The sequence below is a fragment of the Eublepharis macularius genome, chromosome 3 (genome assembly GCF_028583425.1).
Source record: "Eublepharis macularius isolate TG4126 chromosome 3, MPM_Emac_v1.0, whole genome shotgun sequence".
NCBI lineage: Eukaryota > Metazoa > Chordata > Lepidosauria > Squamata > Eublepharidae > Eublepharis > Eublepharis macularius.
This window is the reverse complement of record NC_072792.1, coordinates 4,919,381-4,939,885: the sequence shown is the minus strand read 5'-3', so window position 1 is coordinate 4,939,885 and position 20,505 is coordinate 4,919,381. Positions and strand designations below refer to the sequence as shown.

Genomic DNA, 20,505 nt, shown 5'->3' with positions numbered 1-20,505 from the left:
CTAGGGGGCATATGTTAGGATCTTTATTAAGAGAGTCAGTAGCTTTGTCTTTCTGAAAACAAAAAGAGCATTCACTTCTAGATCCTGTAGTAAGCTGAATTACATATTTTCACATTACTTAAAAAATCCTGATCAAACTGACACAAATTGGAAGCAACTTGACAGCACATCACACACACACACAGAGGCAGGTGTGTGTGTGCTTTCCAGCTGAGATACCGCCACAATATGCCCTTCTAAAAAAATATAAAACAACACTACACCACCACAGGTTTCCACATCCAAGCTGGATTCTTAACAGAAAAGATTAACAATTCCAAGACAGAACCTTTATTGGCATAACCGAGATTAACAATTGCTAATAGAGCCTTTCCCCCCAGCTTGGCTCTTTCTCCCACTGTACCTCTCTTTTATGAGTGGAGCAGGAGCATACCTCTGGGTAAGCGTGGAGAGTATACGCCCTACCCCTCTAGTGGCGCCGGCGGAAGGGGAGGGAGGTGCTGCTGCTGATGCTGCCGCTCTTTTGGCCTGGTGTCTTCTTACCTCTGTAGAGTTTCTCCCTTAAGCAGAAGCTGTGGCCTTGCTCCTGGGCCTTTTTTGGCTTATCCTTCCTCAGGCTCCCCCGATTGCAGGGATCCTCTTTCATGTGTTTCCTCCCTCCTCCAAATCGAAGTTTGAGGACAGCAGAGTGGGAAATGAAGCCAGGCAGCCAGAGCCACCTCAGTCTCTTCAGGTTTCAGTCGAAGAGGCCCTTCCTGAGTCACAAGCGGGACTTCATGCCGGCTCTGCTAAGGATTTGGCAAGGTGCACAAGCTGGCCAGTCGCTGCTACAGGCAGCACAAACCTTGTGACATCCCTCTCCCTCCACCACTGAGCATGCAGCTCTCAAGCATCCACATTTTTACATGATTTTATTAATTTCTGGGTAGACATTAGAAAGGCAAAGGCGGCACACAAATGAAAAACGGGGGTGGGGCGGGGTGGGGGGCTGCCCTCTTCAAGGCCTTAGGAACTGTGACTCAAATACTGATAGAAGATTTCTGTATGAGTCGTGGAGGTGGTCAGCGTCAGCTTTACAAAACAGGATTTATCCTTTGATAAAGTCAAAGAATATAGCTGCTGGCCCAAAAAACTCCCTGCCTCTTGTAGCATGGGGTCACAGCAGAAGCAAAAGTAGGAGGGTAAGACCCAAATCCAATGTAACTGCTCCAGGGTAGAGCTGTGGAACCTTTAAATTGGTAACATGGAAGTGCCTCCTTCACTAGGACGCGGTCATCAACCTCCAGTCAGTGCAAGAGCTGAGCAAGCAGCTGGGTTTTGAATGGCCCATGGTCGCCCGCGAGCTGGGATTCCATCGTGCAGAGATAAGCCAGTTTCATGCAGCTACGCCTGAGAAGACGGCTCAAGCCCAGAGAATGCTGGAGTGTTGGTAAGCAGATCGCAGTTGTTGGCCGTACTTCCCCCTTCTTGGGTTAGCTCTTGACACCGTTCTTTGTTGAACAAAACTCTGGCGGCTCGCCAAAGAACCCCCCTGGAGCTAGGCTCAGCAGCCAATGGAATCCCCTCCTTTGTCCTGTCTACCAAGACAGGGCTGATGCTGCTCATTACATTTCCTCGGCAGAGCACGTCCCATCCCTTACTTTTCATCACTTGTAATAAGTTTCCCCCCAAATGCTCTACTGTGTTTGTTCTAGTCCTGATCCTTCAGAGGCAAGAAGGAAGAACCTAGTTGCCCCTTTCATAATACTAAAATTGGGGTGGAGGAGAATGTGCCCACCTGGAGGCAGGCATTTTTAGAAAACGGGTAACTCTCACCAGAGCACTAGGAGAGTGGGCAAAAGCATTTTACCAGCAGCCACAATTTGCAGTGAGAGTTCGGCATCCTGCCAACAGAAGTATCTCCCAGCCAAGGAGACCAGGTTTGACATGCGACTTTGCTGGGTGACCTTTGTTCAAAGGCATAGCCAGGTCAGTCTGACAACGCCACAGGACTTTTGTTCTCTTTTGCTGTGACAAACTAACTTTTTTCAGTATGAACCACAGCTCACTTCTTCAGATTTATGATGCAGAGATCATACTGGGAATTCTTATGGAGAAAATGGGGGGTGGAAGCAAAGAGGTTTGGTTTAAATTCCATCAGGAAAGGGAAACTTTAGCGTTATCACAGCAACTGCTACTTGGTCAAGTACTTTTGAAGACTGTATTGTCGAAGGCTTTCACGGCCGGAGAACGATGGTTGTTGTGGGTTTTCCGGGCTGTATTGCCGTGGTCTTGGCATTGTAGTTCCTGACGTTTCGCCAGCAGCTGTGGCTGGCATCTTCAGAGGTGTAGCACCAAAAGACAGAGATCTCTCAGTGTCACAGTGTGGAAAAGATGTTGGCAGGTCATTTATATCTACTCAGGAGGGGTGGGGTTGAGCTGAGTCCTCCTGTAAGAGTTTCCCAGGGTGTGGAATGCTAATGGCGGAAGGCTTCACTGTATCCTGAGGAGGTTCTTTTGCATATGGATTGGTGCTTGATGTGCTAATCTTCTCTGCAGGGCTATTGTCGGGTATAGAGTGTTTTGTTAGCCTGGTGTTTTCCATGACTGGAAACCATGCTCTGTTCATTCTTAAGGTTTCTTCTTTCCTGTTGAAGTTTTGCTTATGCTTGTGAATTTCAATGGCTTCCCTGTGCAGTCTGACAAAGTAGTTGGAAGTGTTGTCCAGTATTTTGGTGTCCTGGAATAAGATACTGTGCCCTGTTTGAGTTAGGCTATGTTCAGCCACTGCTGATTTTTCAGGTTGTCCAAGTCTGCAGTGTCTTTCATGTTCTTTTATTCTTGTCTGGATGCTACGCTTTGTGGTCCCGATGTACACTTGTCCACAGCTGCAGGGTATACGGTATACTCCTGCAGAGGTGAGGGGGTCTCTACTGTCTTTTGCTGATCGTAGCATCTGTTGTATTTTTTGGGTGGGTCTGAATACTGCTTGAAGGTTATGCTTTTTCATAAGCTTTCCCATCTGATCAGTAATTCCTTTGATATATGGCAAAAACACTTTTCCTGTAGGAGACTGTTTTTCCTTGGTTGTTTGATTCATCCTGGGTTTGATTGCTCTTCTGATTTCATTTCTGGAGTAGCCATTTGCCTGAAGTGCGTGGTTTAGATGATTAATTTCCTCATTGAGAAAGTGCGGCTCACATATCCGTCTTGCACAATCCACTAATGTTTTCATTATGCCTCTTTTCTGTCAGGGGTGGTGATTGGAGTTTTTGTGTAAGTACCGATCAGTGTGAGTTGGTTTCCTGTAGACCTTGTGACCTAACTGAAAGTTTGCTTTGCGGATGACCAAGGTATCCAGGAATGGGAGTTTTCCCTCGATTTCTTTCTCCATTGTGAATTGTATGTTCAGGTGGATGTTGTTGAGATGATTCAAAAACCCCATCAATTCTTCCTCCCTATGGCTCCTAATGCACAGGGAAGCCATTGAAATTCACAAGCATAAGCAAAACTTCAACAGGAAAGAAGAAACCTTAAGAATGAACAGAGCATGGTTTCCAGTTCTGAAAAACACCAGGCTAACAAAACACTCTACACCCGACAATAGCCCTGCAGAGAAGATTAGCACATCAAGCACCAATCCATATGCAAAAGAACCTCCTCAGGATACAGTGAAGCCTCACGCCATTAGCATTCCACACCCTGGGAAACTCTTACAGGAGGACTCAGCTCAACCCCACCCCTCCTGAGTAGATATAAATGACCTGCCAACATCTTTTCCACACTGTGACACTGAGAGATATCTGTCTTTTGGTGCTACACCTCTGAAGATGCCAGCCACAGCTGCTGGCGAAACGTCAGGAACTACAATGCCAAGACCACGGCAATACAGCCCAGAAAACCCACAACAACCAACTTTTGAAGACTGTTTAAACAGTGGAGTTTCTTTCAGCAATCACAGCATGCCACTTTCTGCCATTCACATGCAGGTATGAACGGTCATGGAACAAACTGAACAAGACAAAACTGCTCCGAGATGCTCTGGAACGGTCAGGGAGGAAAGATCTTGCTGATTATCTTCGGTGCCTTCACTGGGGTCATCAGAAGCTAAGTAACCGTGTGGAGCTGCCTTCGGCTTTCCCCTTTCTCATTACTGTGTACAAGACTATCAACAACAAAGAAGGGCTTAAGAAAATAAACCAGCTGGGTCAAAGAAACACCTAGAAGTCTCCAGCTCAACGAGTGAACAAAGTTCTCCTGAACTTGATACGTTTTTCAACATGACAATTAGATTTCCTTTTCAGAACTTCAAACTGCAAAACCAAAATCTTTACAATCTTTGTGCCAGTTTGGTGTAGTGGTTAAGAGCAGCAGGACTCTAATCTGGATAGCCAGATTTGATTCTCCACTCCTCTGCTTGAAGCCAGCTCGGTGACCTTGGGCTAGTCACACAGCTTCTAAGAGCACTCTCAGCCCCACCCACCTCACAGGGTGATTGTTGTAGGGATAACAACAACACACTTTGTAAACCACTCTGAGAGGGTGTTAAGTTGTCCTGAATTTTAAGAATAACAACAACAACAACATTCAATTTATATACCACCATATATAAATTGAATGTTGTTGTTGTTATTAAACAACTAGTCAGTTCATTCTGGAGCTCCTTGCATTATGGGTTAGTACAGTGTTTCTGTGAGTTCTGGTAACTTTTTTGGATTTATACTTTAAGATGTTAACCAATTTTATGTTTAGAAATATTCAAATAATAAACCTGGAAAGGTAGAGAACTAAAACATTTTTTGGAACCTGACTAGGGCATACACACCAACTACTACATTTTGGAAATGGGTTGGTATTCTGCCTAGCTGCCCGAGTTCCCTTTTTTTGCACAGTATATTCTAGAGTATGCAGGCTAGAATATCCTTTTCCATACAAGAGGAGTCTCTGCATGAGGAGAAGCCGAGATGGAGTCCTCCATGGACCAAGACACTCTTTTTCTGCCTCTGATTACTCAGCCCCCCCAACCCCAATTGCACAGCCTGTCTGCAACAGGCTCAAACCCAATCACATCTTTTAAAACCTACCAAGCATTTCCATTTGAACAACATACTCAAAATGAAAAGGCATCCAAAGCATAATGGAGTCAAACGAAACAATAAAGCCCTGACAGCATCAGAGAGAACAGTGTATTTGTTTCTTTAATACAGATCAGGGGTCTGCTTGTAGAGATCTACAGTTGTGGTCCAAGAGTTCCGCCAGAGCCTCCATCTCTGCTGCTTCCAACAGCTTGCTGATCAGATCCTCCAGCAGCCCCTTGCCACTCAGGAATTCCTAGCAAAAGATAACAACAACAACAACATTCAATTTATATACCACCCTGCAGGATGACTTGACACCCACTCAGAGCTGTTTACAAAGTATGTCATTATTATCCCCACAACAAAACACCCTGTGAAGTGGGTGGGGCTGAGAGAGCTCCTAGAAGCTGTGACTGACCCAAGGTCACCCAGCTGGCTTCAAGCGGAGGAGTGAGGAATCAAACCCAGTTCTCCAGATTGCTGCCGCTCTTAACTACAACACCAAACTGGGAGGAAAAGGAAGCTGCTACGGACTGTAGAGATCCAAGCAATCCTAAAGTGCCCCTTCATAAACAACCACCCCCGATACATGGGTCAGTGCTTGGGGGTTTACTCCTCAAGCTTACATGAAGACCCATTGCTCAGTGCCAATGAAACACTCTTTGGTGCCATCTTATTTGGATCTAGAGTCCTTCCCCACAGATTAAAATGAGATATTAACCAGGAGTGTCAACCCCTCATAGGGTTTTCAAGGCACGAGACGTTCAGAGGTGGCTGCCCTGCACCCCCTTGATGTTCTCCCATCCCAGTACTAACTAGGACTGACCCTCCTTAGCTTCCAAGATGTGGCAATATTGGGCCATCCAGGTCAGGGCATTAGAAGAATACCTTATTTTAATACATACCTTGATATTGCGTACTTCGTAGGAGATTCGGTGGTCAGTGACTCTGTCTTGGGTGAAGTTATATGTGCGAATTCTCTCTGACTGGGCTCTTGTTCCTAACTATAAAAAAAAATGTTTCATTTAGTGTCCAAATTAAAAATAAGTATTTTTAGCCACTGCTTCTGTAGTCCCGATGTATAACATTTTGTTTCACTATTATTGCTTCAGGTCAAAATATTCTACATTTTCCACACTATAGAATTAATTTTATTGTACAGAAAGTATCACTCATTTTAAATATGCACGGTTATAAGAAAATACTTATTTATTTACAGGTGGGTAGCCATGTTGGTCTGCAGTGGGCCCAAATCTTGCTCTTATTTATCTATGTTATTTAGGGTCAGTTTTTATATAGTACTCTTAATTCACAAAATGCTTTGCAATTTACTAGTTATTACAAAAACTAATTGTACCATACTTACTCAAAAGGAAGTTTTTTTAAAAAAACCCTTTCTTTTCCTTTTACAAAAAGGGAGGGGGCCCTCTTCGAGTCGCATACAAATTTTTTAGCTTGCAGAGTTGACCCCATACCACTACTGGCAGGCTCTGATAAGCAAGCAGGTGTGCCTTCCATCAGGTAGAGTCTTTCCCTTGGTGTTTGAGCCATTCAAAATCATGGGGGGGGGGTCATCACACAATGGTAAAAACTGCAAATGACCCAAAAGGAGCCGCTGTGGAATAAACCTTCCCACCACCGCAGTCACCTCCAAAAACCTGCCTAAACAGTAGACCTCGCCTTTACTTGTGCCATGATCTTTTAGGCACAGGCAAACATCCTCGAGAGGAAGTTCTAGAAAATTAGCTGGTAAAAGCGAACTACTTAGGGACTCTGATCCAGAAACAGAGTTCCAGGGTATGAGCTTTCGAGAGTCAAAGCTCCTTCATCTCTTCAGATACATACCTGACGAAGGGAGCTCTTGACTCTCAAAAGCTCACACCCTGGAAATCTAGTTGGTCTTTAAAGTGTTACTGGACCTGTATCTTGCTCTTCTACTGCAGACCCACTGGAAACTGATCCAAAACAGTTGCTCAGAACAAGGCTCGGGGACACAGTGGGGGCTGAAGTTGGGGGTGCTCCAGAAGGATTTCTGCCTCATTGTTGCTGCCCTCTGCCCCCGAACCCCATGAGATATTAGAAAAGAGCAAGAGTCCAGTAGCAGACGAACACAATTTGTGGTAGGGTATGAGCTTCCTGAAGAAGTGAGCTATGGCTCACGAAAGTTCACACCCAACCACAAATGTTGTTAGTCTTATAGGTGCTACTGGACTCTTGTTCTTTTCTACTGCTACAGACAAACTAACAGGGCTACCCATCTTGATCTATCCCCATGAGGTATGTAGTCCATGCACAGTGACTTGGTTATCACCAATGAGAGGTTTAGCTGCACAGAGGGAGAAACACTAGAACAGGGGCCTCCGATTCTCTTGAGCCTTGAGAAAGGTGCCACCACAAAATGGCTGCCATGAAGGGCCAATCACACAATGGCTGCCATAGAGCACAAAACATTGGGAGGTTCCAAGACAAACATCTTTCTGGCAGCTCTTTCTGAAGGGGTCTTCTCACAGAGCCAAAGGAAATGCCTCCTGGGTCTTCTAGAGCACTTCCTGTGCCCGTGGAGGAAAGCCAAGATTGGCTTCTGGCTTGGAGAAGGAAAAGTTTTCGGGGAAAGGTGATCTGTCCAAAAAAAAAATGGACACTAGAAGGCACACCAGTGAGTATCATGGCACCCATGTGCACCACATAGAAAACCACTGTACTGAAGTGACACACAGCCCGTGCTTTCCAGTTTGATTTTGGAAATCTACTAATATTTACCTGCCAGGTGAGCTCAGCCCTCCTCCTAGCAGCAGAAATTTAAAATCAGCGCACGGTACAGTGAGCCGGGTTGGTTATGACGGGTGGTGCATGCATGCTCGCTCCATAGTGCAAGGGCAGTGCACGTGAGTTGCCATGCCAGGGTAGCTGTGCACAGACTGCAAATGAGATGCATTCCGATCAGTTCACAGGTGGGTTATATGTGTGTCTGTCTGAGGCTGGGGAAAGGAGCCTGTTCCTTGCCATTTGTTACATGAAGGACATTTCTTTCCAAACGGTGAATACAGGAGAATGTGAAACAGCACAATTTGAGTCCAGTGGCACCTTAGAGATCAAGATTTTCAGGGTACAAACTTAAACAACTTCTCACTCACAATAATGTACTTTCCAACCCCTATATGCTCTGACAACACACTCACCGGCCCAAACAACACCAGTTATACCATCTCAGGTTCACTCCCTTATTCGTCCTCCAGTGTAAAATATGCTATTATCAAGTATCAGCAATGCCCTTCCATTCTCTGCGTTGGACAAGCAGCTCCATCCCTACACAAAGGAATAAATGGACAAAAATCTGAAGAATCACAACACTCACCTGCAGCTTCCGAGCACTGGTCTTCTGGCTCAACTCTCTCTCAATGGTCTGCTGGTACAGCTTTTCTCTCAACATCCGCATGGCCGTTTCTTTATTCATTAGCTGAGATCGCTCCTGTTGGCACTCAACAGTCAACCCTTCAGAATTTGAGAAAACTTCCATCAAAAATCTCCAAGCACAAGTCTTTGTAACTCAAGAAAGCTACTTCCCTATGTTCTGATAAAAAGGAGAAAAACGCATGCTCTGGAGAGCAAAAGCTTACACACACACATACTATGAAGCTTTGGTCGCCATCTACAAATCACCGTGTCTTCCATTCTTTTTTAAATTAAACAATGTTACATTATATTTTACAATGCTCTTAAGAACAACATTCCTCTGCAGAGAAAAGTTACATAGCAACACAGAGTAAATCTAGCTGAGTTGGCAAGTTCAACAAACGCAAGCAAGTGAGCATTTCAGTCCCATTCCTGGCTGGGAGACTTTGCAGCCTATTCCTGTTTGTTCAGTATAAAGATACTTACCTGTAGGAATGTGTACAACTCTCACAGCACTGTCTGTTGTATTGACGTGCTGTCCTCCTGCCCCTTTGGCTCGAAATGTATCTACACGCAGATCTTTTGGTTCTACTTTGATCTTCACCTTAAGAGAAATGAGTTTTACTACCAGATATGAAGTCTCGACAGGAAAGCCAGTTGGTTTTTTAAATATATGTATCTTTCCATGATGGGCCAATTTGGTTTCCTGCTAAGCTTTGTTCCCATCATCTGACACAAGTCTTCCTTGAACAGAGACACAGGTGGTCAGTTGTACCATAACCAGGGCTTTTTTTCAGCTGGAACGCGGTGGAATGGAGTTCCGGCACCTCTTGAAAATGATCACATGGCTGGTGGCCCCACCCCCTGATCTCCAGACAGAGGGGAGTTGAGACTGCCCTCTGCACCGCCGAGCGGCGCAGAGGGCAATCTCAACTCCCCTCTGTCTGGAGATCAGGGGGCGGGGCCACCAGCCATGTGACCATTTTCTCCGAGGGCAACCCACTGAGTTCCACTACCTCTTTCCCCAGAAAAGAAGCCCTGACCATAATGGAAGCTGGAGAAGAACCATGGCCAAGTCTGGGCCCTGGGCCTGCATTTTCTTGGTTGATCTTTTTGTTTGGTGGTGCTTGAGTAAGGAAGGGCAGCCTTCCCCTTTGGAGCAGCTAGATGGGACCAGATTTGCCATGTTCGTACAATCTCACCCAACAGCCTCCTATACAAGAAGGAAGACAGAACTCAACTCTTGCAGGAAAAAATCCTAGGGGATGCAATCAGTTATGTATTGAACAGGGTCAGCCTAAGCAAGAGTAGGAGCCATCTCTCTGCAAACAGCAAGAAGTGTTTGCAACAACCTGCAACAAGGGTGAAAAGCCAAAAAACAGACATACTATCAGAAGCAAGGTTTTATAGACAGACACAGAATACAAGCCTGCTGAACTTATTGCTCAAGATTTACCTCTTCTGGCTGGGGGAGGACAATAACTGACATGGTCCCTGTGTGGATCCGCTGCATTCTTGAAGATAAACCAGTCTCGGGGATTCGCTGCACCCTGTGCGTACCTCCTTCATATTTCAAATGCCTGTACACATGGTCTCCAGAAATACGGGCGGCTGCATGGTGTATTCCACCTTGCAAGGAAAACAACACACATTACTTATTGGGAAAAGGGACAAGATGAAATCTTGGAAAGCAGGTGTGAGCCTGGGAAGGACATACCATACTCAGCTGGAGTGTAATTCAGGATTTCAAAGGCCCAACATTTGAAAGCAGCATAGCTCTGGTACATCTCAAACACTTCCTGCGTAAACTGCTGACAAATGTCTCCTAAAACAAAGAATTGTTTTTGAATTTTCAGTATGAGTGGTGTACCATTCTTACTATTATTGGAATTAATAATCCAATTCAGATAAACATCATTAGGAAGAATTACAACCCTGTGAGGACGCATGGTGTGTATGTGGGGTGAGGGAACACCGTTAGGAAATTCCCTCTCCTCTCCGGGACAGATAAGCTCTCAGGGGAATCGGCAAGCCAGGCCTGGCATCTCCCCCCTGCCTCCCCACCCACACAACTGACTTTCAACCACACTCAGTGTTGAGAATGAGGAGCAGGCTCCATCGTCACCAGGCTGTTGGGGGCGTGTGTGTGTATGTGTTTCTTTAAGTTAATGAACCAATCTTTTCCTGCGTACCCAAGGAGTCTCCTGAGAATGCAGACAGTCCACCCTTGTCTGCCGTCAGGCCCTTTTCGCTCCTTTTCTGATCAACACTCTCAACTATTAAGTTCACTATTAGATTGACAAAACATTTACTTCATTTATACCCCACCATTCTCCCTGATGGAGAGCCAAAGCAGCTTATATCATTCTCCTCTCCTTTATCTTCACAACCACCCTGGGAGGCAGTTTAGGCCGAGAGCTTGTGACTGTCCCAAGGACACCCAGCAAGCTTCCAAGGCAGAGGCGGGATTCGAACCAGGGTCTCCCAGATCCTAGTCTGAGACTACATCACACTGTAGTAAGGAGCTAAAGGAGGAACTCTCCACGTGAAATGGAACAGTACAAGACACCAAGCCTGCAGGACTGACTTCCTGCCCCTCTAGCCAGCAATCCAGCAATATTCTGCCCGGGTGCTGCAGTTCAAGGCTTAGCGGGAAGCTTCTCTTCCAGCCCCGAATCAGAGTATTTTCACCTCCACACCAGCCCGAAGTGGAGAACTGGGGCAGGGGGGAGGGGAGGCCGGGGATCCAACGGACTGACTACTCATGCGCTGCTTTTTGTACCTTTTTAAATACTTATATTGCACTTTTTTATATGGTTGTTTTAAAATTGTAAAATGTAAGTTTTTAGTGTGTTGTTTTGCAGAGTGTAATCCACCCTGAGCCTGCTAGTCAGGGAGGGCGGAATAGAAATCGAAAGTAAATAAATATATAAATCTAATAACACACATTCATTCCCCAATCCTAATTTCCCCTCCATTCCAGATTACTGGGTAATTTGTTAGGGAATTCTCCCTCATTTGCAGCGGAGTCCTTTCCTACTTCTCTGCCCCCCCCCATCCCATTACCCAAATCCCAACATTCTGTGCTTGCTGAAGCATGCACAGATCTCACTGGGGGGTTTGGTGGTGGTGGGGATTCTGTTTGTTTCATTTTGTTTGGGGAGCTTTTTAGTTTGTGTCAATTCGCCAAGTAAGTTTCTGCATAGCTGGGTGTGTGTGTGTGTGTGTGCCCAGAAGCCCCTGCCTAGTTTGTGGATAACCTGGTTTTGCTGCTTTCATGAACCATCCATCTTAGACTCAGTCATAACAATGATTTAGAACAAGCCATCTGTCAAAACAAAAATGCAAAGCAAATTCCTGTGAAACCTGGAGAGTGGTTTGTAACAACCTTTACTCATGATGGACTTTGCTGACCTCCCGTTGTCCTGCCAGACGTCACTTCTAATACAGCATCACAGTTGTCATATTTTTCTCTTGGGATCAAGATCTGAGAAAGCTGAAAAAGAACAACACATCAGAAGGAATAGTAATCATGCGAATCCTAATAATTCATCATTTTGTTGGAAACTGTGGAAAACAAGGGACTTTCCTTCACTGCTAGGGGTCTTGCCCAGTGATTATGAAATTTTGGTATCAGGATTTTGGCCAGATACAAATTATCACAGGTTACGAAGTTCCAACTGATAGAGTAACTGTTCTGTTAAATTTCTGGCATGATTCAGAAATACTAAAAATCTGGCAAGAACTCTTCGCTAGCCTCTTCTCTGTAGCTAAGATCGTGATCGCTTCTGAGTGGAAAGAGCCCTAAGCCACCACTTTTAATCAAGTAGTATAACAAGCTATGGGAATATTTGGGGGGGGAATCTCAGATACCTTAACAGAGACAGGAAAACACAAACTTTGCTCTAATTTCTCTGGAAACTGGTCTCCTCTAATTGAGAAAATGGCATCCAATTTAATTGAGCCAAATTATTGTAATAATTATATTCTCCACAAGATGTTACTATATTATTAAATTTGCATTTTGCTTGTTTCTTTTTTAGTACTGCATATTGGAGAGAAACTTGTTGCATTGTGCTTTGTACCAAGTACCCTTTTCTATCATGACTTGAATTCACTGCTACACATGTATTGGCCTTTAAAAGTATTACGTTTGTATGTATAAAAGTTCAATTAAAAAGTTCCAAAAAAGGAAGGGACAGTACAGCCATATTTAGGCTACTACTGCAGCTGGTCTTCTGGAATTCTGACTGATACTCAGTTCTAAAAGACAAAGAGAGCAGACATTTCTCATGAATGTCTGGAACATAATTTTAAGTGAAGTTAAATGATCATCTCTGGGCATTCCTCTATTTCACACAAAATCATAGGAATATATATAAAACACCACTTTTCACCCACTCTGTCACCATATGAAATGGATCTCTGAGCTGTCATTGTGTCCTCCCAGAATTTTTCAAAAGCCAGGTGAACAAACTAAAGTAATACAACCTCCTGTGCGTAAAAAACAAAAACAAAAAAACGCTCATGCTGCAGTTCAACTGCTCTTACTTCTCTGCCCTGCACTATACCTATTTCAGGGTATCCTGTAGTGCTTGATAATCCACTTCATTACTCTGCTATTCAGACAGTTTACCTTGCACACCATCATCTTTTCAGTTTATCCTCATGACTCGCTGACCCAACTACATCCACCAGATACACTGCACCAGAAAAACTGCACACAGCACTACAGAAATCAGGTTCATATCCACAGGGACAGATAAATGAGAACAGCTCGTGTCCTGCTCCAAGCTCACAAGGCATTAACATAGTTAGCTTATACAGCATTGTATATGTGTGTGTGTGGGTCAGACAGCTGGTTTCCCATGCACTGGTGACTGACCAGATCGACACTTTTCAGACTCTTGTGCAAATCTGTGCATGCAAAACAGCTCTTCCGCATGCACCAGGATCTGAATACCGCACACATGGTGACTGAACCATTCGCCTTCCTGACCCCATCTCAAGCCCCCGCTCACCTTTCGACACAGAGTGCTGATTTTCTGGTCGACAGCTTCCTTTTCCTCTACAGCAAGTTCTATCAGCTGTTTCTCTTCTGGGGTGTTTAACTCTAAGGTCAACAGTAAAAGCAGATAGATCAAGATGGGTAGCCATGTTAGTCTGTCTGTAGCAGTAGAAAAGAGCAAGAGTCCAGCAGCAATTTGTGGCAGGGAATGAGCTTTTGTGAGCCACAGCTCACATATCTGAAGACGTGAGCTGTGACTCACGAAAGCTCATACCCTGCCACAAATTTTGTTAGTCTTACAGGTGCTACTGGATTCTTACTTTTTTTCTACCAGTAAAAGCAGCTACTGAAGAGTTTCATTTAGTTCAAAGCAAATTGTCTACATGAAGTCTCTTGTCATGTTTTATTTCACTTTTGTCCACCTTTCCTGAATACACACGTTGTCTTTCTCCCACAAACATGTGGTCAGGATTCACTGTGCACATTTACACACACAGCTAAAGATGTTTAATACAACATTTGGAGGGAAAAGACCTCAAAATGAAATTATAAGATATTTGGGTATCAGCAGGCCTCTGACATTTTAGCTTCTGCTGCAAGAGAAAGTTAAAATGCGGCTAGATGAATAGACTTAAGCATGTAAATACACTGGGGGGGGGGGGAGCGCCAAGGTATAGCAACCTGGTCATGGCCTCTTCCTTCTCCCACAACAGTCTAGCCATATCGTTGCTTATTTTTATTTATTTACTCTTGAGCAGAAAAAGTAACAGCAGCTTTTCCAGACAACTATACACCACCATGCTGCCACTTACGTGTGCAAGGGTGTCCTCACCGTATTCTCCTAATGACCAGGACAAGCAACGATGGTGGAAAACAAGACTGCCCAACGTCTCCCACCACCTTGACTTACTTTTCCTGTCTCGCTGACCGCAAGAGAGCCATTCACATGAATCTCACAGTGCTGCAATCATCTGGAAGATTATCCTCTGAGCTAAGAGAAGTGACAACACCAGTTCCACTTTCTTTCACACTTACATTTCTTTGCTTTTTAAAGGTGGGAAAGTGAAATGGAGACAGAAAAGAGGAGGACAGGAGGCAACAGGGGGGGAAAAGCAGAAAGGACAAACTGGTTTGGAAGGCAGACACTCAGATAAAAGGACAGTGATGGCTATATACAGAAAAACATCCAAACTATGTCACGTGTCCCCGTCAGGTGTTAAAGGAGGGCCCAAGACCCCAAATGATACCAATTGTCTTACAGTAAACTAAAACCTGAAAAATTAAATTCCGATTACTCCTGCACCCATTTAATAAACTGTGGTGTGATCAAACCCTGATTAGTTACGATCTCTGAATGCACACAGTCCCAAAAAGGGAGATTTCAGAGAAAGGTTTGTAGCATTTTTACTACTGTAGTTTGTTGTGAGCCGACTTCACAAAACCAGTTTGTTGAGCGGTACGGCAGGGCCACAGATACCCTCCTAAGGTTGCTCTAGGCAATGGAAAAGGAGAATCCAGAAGATCCTTTTTTGAAAAGCGAACTAAACAAAGCAGAGGCTCTACCTACTTGCACAAAGCATCTCCAAATCCTGGATCTCTTTTCTGGCCTCTTGTAATTCTTCAAAGGCCTCAGCGAGTGGAGATAGTTCAGTGTGCCTCTTACCCAAAGTCTTTCGACTGTGTTCACTAAGGGAACAGTCCCCTAGCAACCGACTAACCCTTTGATACTCTTGATTTAAAGTCTGCAGATATTTTTGCAGAGCTTCATGGTTCCACAGTGTTTCTGAGGTCTGGTGACATCTCCGTGACCAGTTATTAAATATAACAGAAGTAACTTTGTTCCACCAGGAGTTGTGCTGAAAGGTATTCCATTCTGCCAAACAGGGTATTCTCTTTGCAGGAACGGAAAGTGAGCAGCGCTGACCGCAGCAGTTACCCAACCATGTTCGGTAAAGAGGAATTCCCCGGCAAGGTTTCATCTCAGCTTGTATCCTTCTCAACCTAGAATGTAAACGATAAAAGCACAGGATGTCCCATTCATTCTCTATTTGAATACTACATTTATTTAGAGGACCAGAGACAGCTGTCCTCTGTTGTACTTACTTAGCTTAACACTGTTTTTTTCCAAAAAAAATACAGCTCTGTAGTTCATTCTATAACAATATTAAATGATATCATTTACCACACTCAGCAGCTCTGAAATAGGTTAGTAACATTTCCATTTTACAGATGGGAAACCTAAGTTCAGAGGTAAGTCTGAAAAGGACAGCGCATTTTTAGTCTTTGTACAGCTCAACTAAAGAAATGCATAGTTTATTTATTCAGTTAAAATATTTATACTCCCTTATTCTCCCAATTGCAGGTTCCCTCTTCCTAGACGCAGAAAAAGAGACCTGAAGAGACCTTTGGTGGTACAGTTAACACCGGGAGGTGTTTTGCCATCTTCTGGGCATGGAGCAAGGGTTACTGGGGCAGTCGGGGGGAAGGTGAATTTCCTGCATTGTGCAGGGGGTTGGACTAGATGACCCTAGAGGTCCCTTCCAACCCTATGAGTCTGATTCAGCTTTAATCAAAATAAGTCATGTTAGAGAAAATCAGTGAATATTCCATGTTACACCACCAGTTTACATGCTAGTTTAAGAGTACATGAGAGCATGTTCAGGATGCGGTAATCCCCATATTGCACAGGGGGTGGGGGGAGCCGAGAGTGGCTTGCCCTCAAGCTACTTAGTAAGTGCATGGCAGAGGCAGGGCTCGAGCACGTATTCTCTTTCCTACTCCACTACATCAGCTCATTAGGAAATTCAACATTTGAGGCTTTTCAGGAAATGTGCCAGCTGGTCAGCCAGTAATTTCACCATTACATCATTCCTGAAAAATACAGATTTGTCTTTGTAGCAAACTGACTCCAACTTTGGCTATAATGGACTCATGACCTTTCAGCTAGCAGAAGCACAAACAGTAACTTACTGGTGTGCCTGTAATGACAAACCAGTTTGCCATGGAGGGGCAAGGCCGTGTTATTCTCCCACTTAACAAAACCCTCCCCGCCCTCAGCAGGGCAGAGAGGGGGCTGCTTGGGAAAGGGGAGGGCATGGACCACCCCCTTAAGCAACTGCTAGATCCAACCCAACAAAATGCTTATTGAAACACAAAAACGTGCCAGTACAACAAAATCTGGGTTTTGCCATATGCAAAAATTAAAGAGGAGAATAGAAAGAACAACCAGGGAGAGAGATTAGGACAGCGGTTCTTCAATCCAGTCTTGCCCTCTTGTCCTGGACAAGAGTCTTGGGCTGCTTCCACACACGTTGGATAAGCCACTTTCAATACTCTGTAGTGAACACTTGGAACTGCTGTTCCATGCGAGGAACAAAAAAATCCACTTCCAAACGATTGCTAAAATGCATTGAAAGTGCATTACTCAACGTGTGTGCAAAGGGCCCTGGAGAATCTGGATGATGCGCCCTCAACCTGCGTGAAACAGGAACCCCCGCGCCCGCCGCCCGGCTGCTCGAGGGCGCGGCAAGCCCACCGCCAGGGCGCCTCGGACTCGGCCCCGAGCCACGGTCTCTCGCAGGCGCCAGGCCGTGTCGCTCGCAGCCGGCTCCGGGGGGGGGGGGGGCACCGCGTCCCCGAAGCAAGCGCGGCCTCGGCGCCTCCCTCCCGCCCGGCCGGCCAAGCGCGCAGGGAGGCCCCGGGGGCGCCTCGGGCAGGCCCCGCCGCCTCTCTGCAAGGAGCGCCCTTTGCCTACCCTGCAAGCGCGCTGGAGGGGAAGACGCGGCGCTCCCGGGGCCTCCCGCAGCTCGCTTGGCCTCCCAGCAGAGCGCGGCGCCGGCGGGGCGGGGCGGGGCGGGGTGCGGCGCTTCCCAGCAGCCGGCGGGGCGGGGCGGGGCGGGAGCGGCTCTTTTTAACCTCTTCCTGGCCGCGGCGCTGGCGCTGCCCTGGGGGCAGGCGAGGCCCTTGCCCAGGCGCGGCGGACTCGTGGCCGGGCCCCGCGCCTTGCCCCACCCCCGGTGGGCTCGCTCTTCCCGCCGCTTCTCTTCCATGAGGAGCGTGGTGCGGGAAGAGCCGGGCGCTGCCCTGGAGAACTTCCAAGAGGAAAAGAGGCGATTCCGGGAAGCAAAGGGGGGGCCCAGAGGTCCAAGCCCGTAACCCCACGCGGGGCCCGCCCTGAACTGGCCGGGAGGGTCTGGTGTAGCCCCTGCGGGCCCAGGCGAAAGGCCCGGCCGCCTTGCCCAGTTGTCTCATGTCATCCAGCTGGTCTCAACGGGAAGTTGTTTCCTGCGTCTGGTCTTGCTAGCCGAGCCCTTCTCGGCACTGTCATATATTCAAAAGCTACTTTGTATTTCAAGCTGACCAGAAAAATGGCTGTGCTTTTGCTCGCAAGCTCAAAGTGGTTCACAATTACATCAGTTAAAAACCAATACAAAATATAGTCAATAAAATCACAATGAAACAAGAACACTGTGCACATACTGAAAATCACTCGGGTCCCAACCTGGGACTATAAAACCCAGCAGACTGCATACAATTGCAGATAGATAGAATACTCTGCAATCAGCTCTGCCTCACAATAAGAATATTAAATATGGAAAGCACGCGGCAATAGTTCTGCCTTGTAGAGTTTCTGAAACATCAAGTGATCCGGCTGGGCACAAGGGCTTTCCGAGAGGGAAGGCACCATAATCGAAAAGGCCCCCTTCCTAGAGGAAGCAAGTGGTGCCACCCTGACAACCAGGCACCACCAGCAAGCCCCGTGAAGACGAACCAAGGGGGCAGGGAGGGTCAGAATCGGAGAGGCAGACCCAGAGGTCTCAGGGTTCCAGACCCTGAAGGGCTTTAAAGGGGAGCTCCAACACACTGAATTGGATCCTGAGCCTAGCCGGTAACCAGTGCCGCTGCTTCAGAATCAGTGTTATGTGAGCGGACTTGGTCAGCAACCCAGCAGCCGCATTCCGCACCACCTGAAGCCTCTGGAGCATGTTCAAGAGGAGCCCTGCACAGAGCAAGCTGCAGTTGCCTAAACAAGGGGGAGACTGTCTCGTGGCTCAATGTGGCAAGGCGGAACTGATCAGAGCCAAGCTACAAGTGACGCCTGACACAGGTTGGACCCTTGTCAGCTTACCTCAAGTTTTGATGGGAAATGTAGGCGTCCTGGTTTTACAGCTTGGCTCTCCATTACAGCTGCCAGACCAGGATGCCTACATTTCCCATCAAAACTTGAGGGAAGCTGACAAGTGTCCAACCTGTGTCAGGCGTCACTTGTAGCTTGGCTCTCAGATACATACAGGGAAAGTTGTCCGGCCTGGAGAAGATGTTCTAACCCCCATGAACACCCTGTTTGTCCGTGGAAAGCCAAACCCCCAAACTCTTCACAGAGTCCACAGCAGAAAGCTGGGCTCCCTTCAGTAATGGGAGCGGCAGTTTCAGGTTGGCTGCCCTGTTGGTCTGCAGTAGAAAAGCCAGATCCAGGTCCAGTAGCACCTTCAAGGCCGAGATTTCCAGGATGCGAGTGTAATGCTTTTGATTTTGTGTGTGTGTGTGTATGTTTCTTTAAGTGCTTGGTGTGCTACAGAAGAATGGAAGGGGGGGTAAAAGAGAAGGGAGAGTGAGGTGATTGGTTGATGACTGAGAGTGTGGGCGGAGTTGAAAAGTGTGAGTGGAGTGAAATCTGATTGGACAGTAGCGGTGTTCTGGAGGTGGAGTGAACTGCAGGTTTTTTTAGTCTGGGCAAAGCAGGCAACCTCTGTGGGAGCCTGAGAGAGAAAGTTCACGTATAGCTGAGCGAGAGATTAATCTACTCAGGCATGCTGGATAGAAAGGCATGAACGACTCTAAGTCTGTGTGGAGTTTGTTCTCATACAGAAGACCTGGGTGGAAAACTTCTTTGTGTGACCGAGCCTATGTAAAGAAACTTTAAGAACAGATAACTATCTTTGAAACCACCAAGCTTAAGAAGTAGTGTGAAACTAATACACTTTATGTACTAATAAAGTTTTATTTGGTGTTTTTTTTGTTCACCCCAGAGTATATGTGATGTCTATATATCCATTTCTATCCTCAGGGCTACATAGTCCCTCGAAGGAGCCTGACACTTGGACATCTTATTCAGGGGAAAATTAAACGAGTTTGGAATTTAATTCCTGGTGGCAGCGTTGTCTACCCAGAGGGTGAAATAAGAGGGTTTAGGGCACCAGATCGAACTACTTGATAGAAAGGGACCAAGAGCTTCTTCAGAGCTCTAAAGAATGGCGCATTGTCCACGCTCTACATAACGATTCCACCCTAAGGGTGAGATCTAGTCCCTTACAGAACCTTTAACAATTTCCAAGGGAGTAAGACACGGCTGTCTTTTAGCTCCTATTTTATTCAATCTTTACAGGAGAAATGCGGGTAACCATATGACAAATACTGACTTTCGTCCTTCAAAACGCGGCTTGCATCACGTATCGATTCTATTATATGCAGACAATGTGCTCCTTTTATAAAGGACGCTGCTGGGTCTCCATAGGGCATTCAACAGTTTTGCCACTTATTGTGAAAAAGAACACCTTACCTTACCATGGCGCATTGACTCTTAAAAGCTCATGCCCTGAAAATCTTATTGCTCTACAGTAAGAGAAAGGACCTTCCTCTCCCCCACATGAGGCCACTCACCAAAAAGGCAAGTGGTCACAGCAGTTCTGCATACTCAGGGACTCCAAAGTAACGCAGCAAAATATGAGCTTGTAAATTTTACTAGAGTCTCCCATAAACAATATAGATGGACAAGGACTTATGTCTATTGGCATCCTAGCAGTACGGACTATCTCTTACTTTCCTGAGGGGCCAAAGTAAGAGACAGTTCTACATGGTGATACTGATTTGTAGTAGAGCAAGATTTGGGTCCAGTAGCATCTTAAAGACCAACTAGATTTCCAGGATATGAGCTTTAGAGTCAGAGCTCTCTTCGTCAGATAGGAGTGGAAAAAGGAAGGGGCTCAGACAGAAGGTGGGAAGAAATCAGAGTGTCAGGAAGCTGGCTATAATTCATGTTTTTAATTA

At 46.0% G+C, this 20,505-nt stretch overlaps 1 protein-coding gene across 2 annotated transcripts; it reads right to left on the bottom strand.

Moving 5' to 3' along the window:
* Positions 1 to 5,151: 5,151 nt before the first annotated feature.
* MTRF1 (mitochondrial translation release factor 1) lies at positions 5,152 to 17,291 on the bottom strand. Of its 2 annotated transcripts, XM_054974793.1 has the most exons (10): positions 17,213 to 17,291; positions 15,026 to 15,459; positions 13,472 to 13,563; positions 11,865 to 11,946; positions 10,168 to 10,275; positions 9,907 to 10,079; positions 8,937 to 9,054; positions 8,413 to 8,549; positions 5,963 to 6,061; positions 5,152 to 5,310 (listed from the first exon to the last, which is right to left on the bottom strand). In XM_054974793.1, exons 2-10 carry the CDS (start codon positions 15,435 to 15,437, stop codon positions 5,188 to 5,190), a joined length of 1,344 nt encoding a protein of 447 aa, XP_054830768.1. In that variant the 5' UTR covers positions 15,438 to 15,459; positions 17,213 to 17,291; the 3' UTR covers positions 5,152 to 5,187. The 2 variants fall into 2 exon arrangements, with proteins under 2 accessions (XP_054830768.1, XP_054830769.1); XM_054974794.1 differs by lacking the exons at positions 13,472 to 13,563; positions 15,026 to 15,459; positions 17,213 to 17,291 and having other exon boundaries at positions 11,839 to 11,926.
* Between the last annotated feature and the right edge of the window lie 3,214 nt (positions 17,292 to 20,505).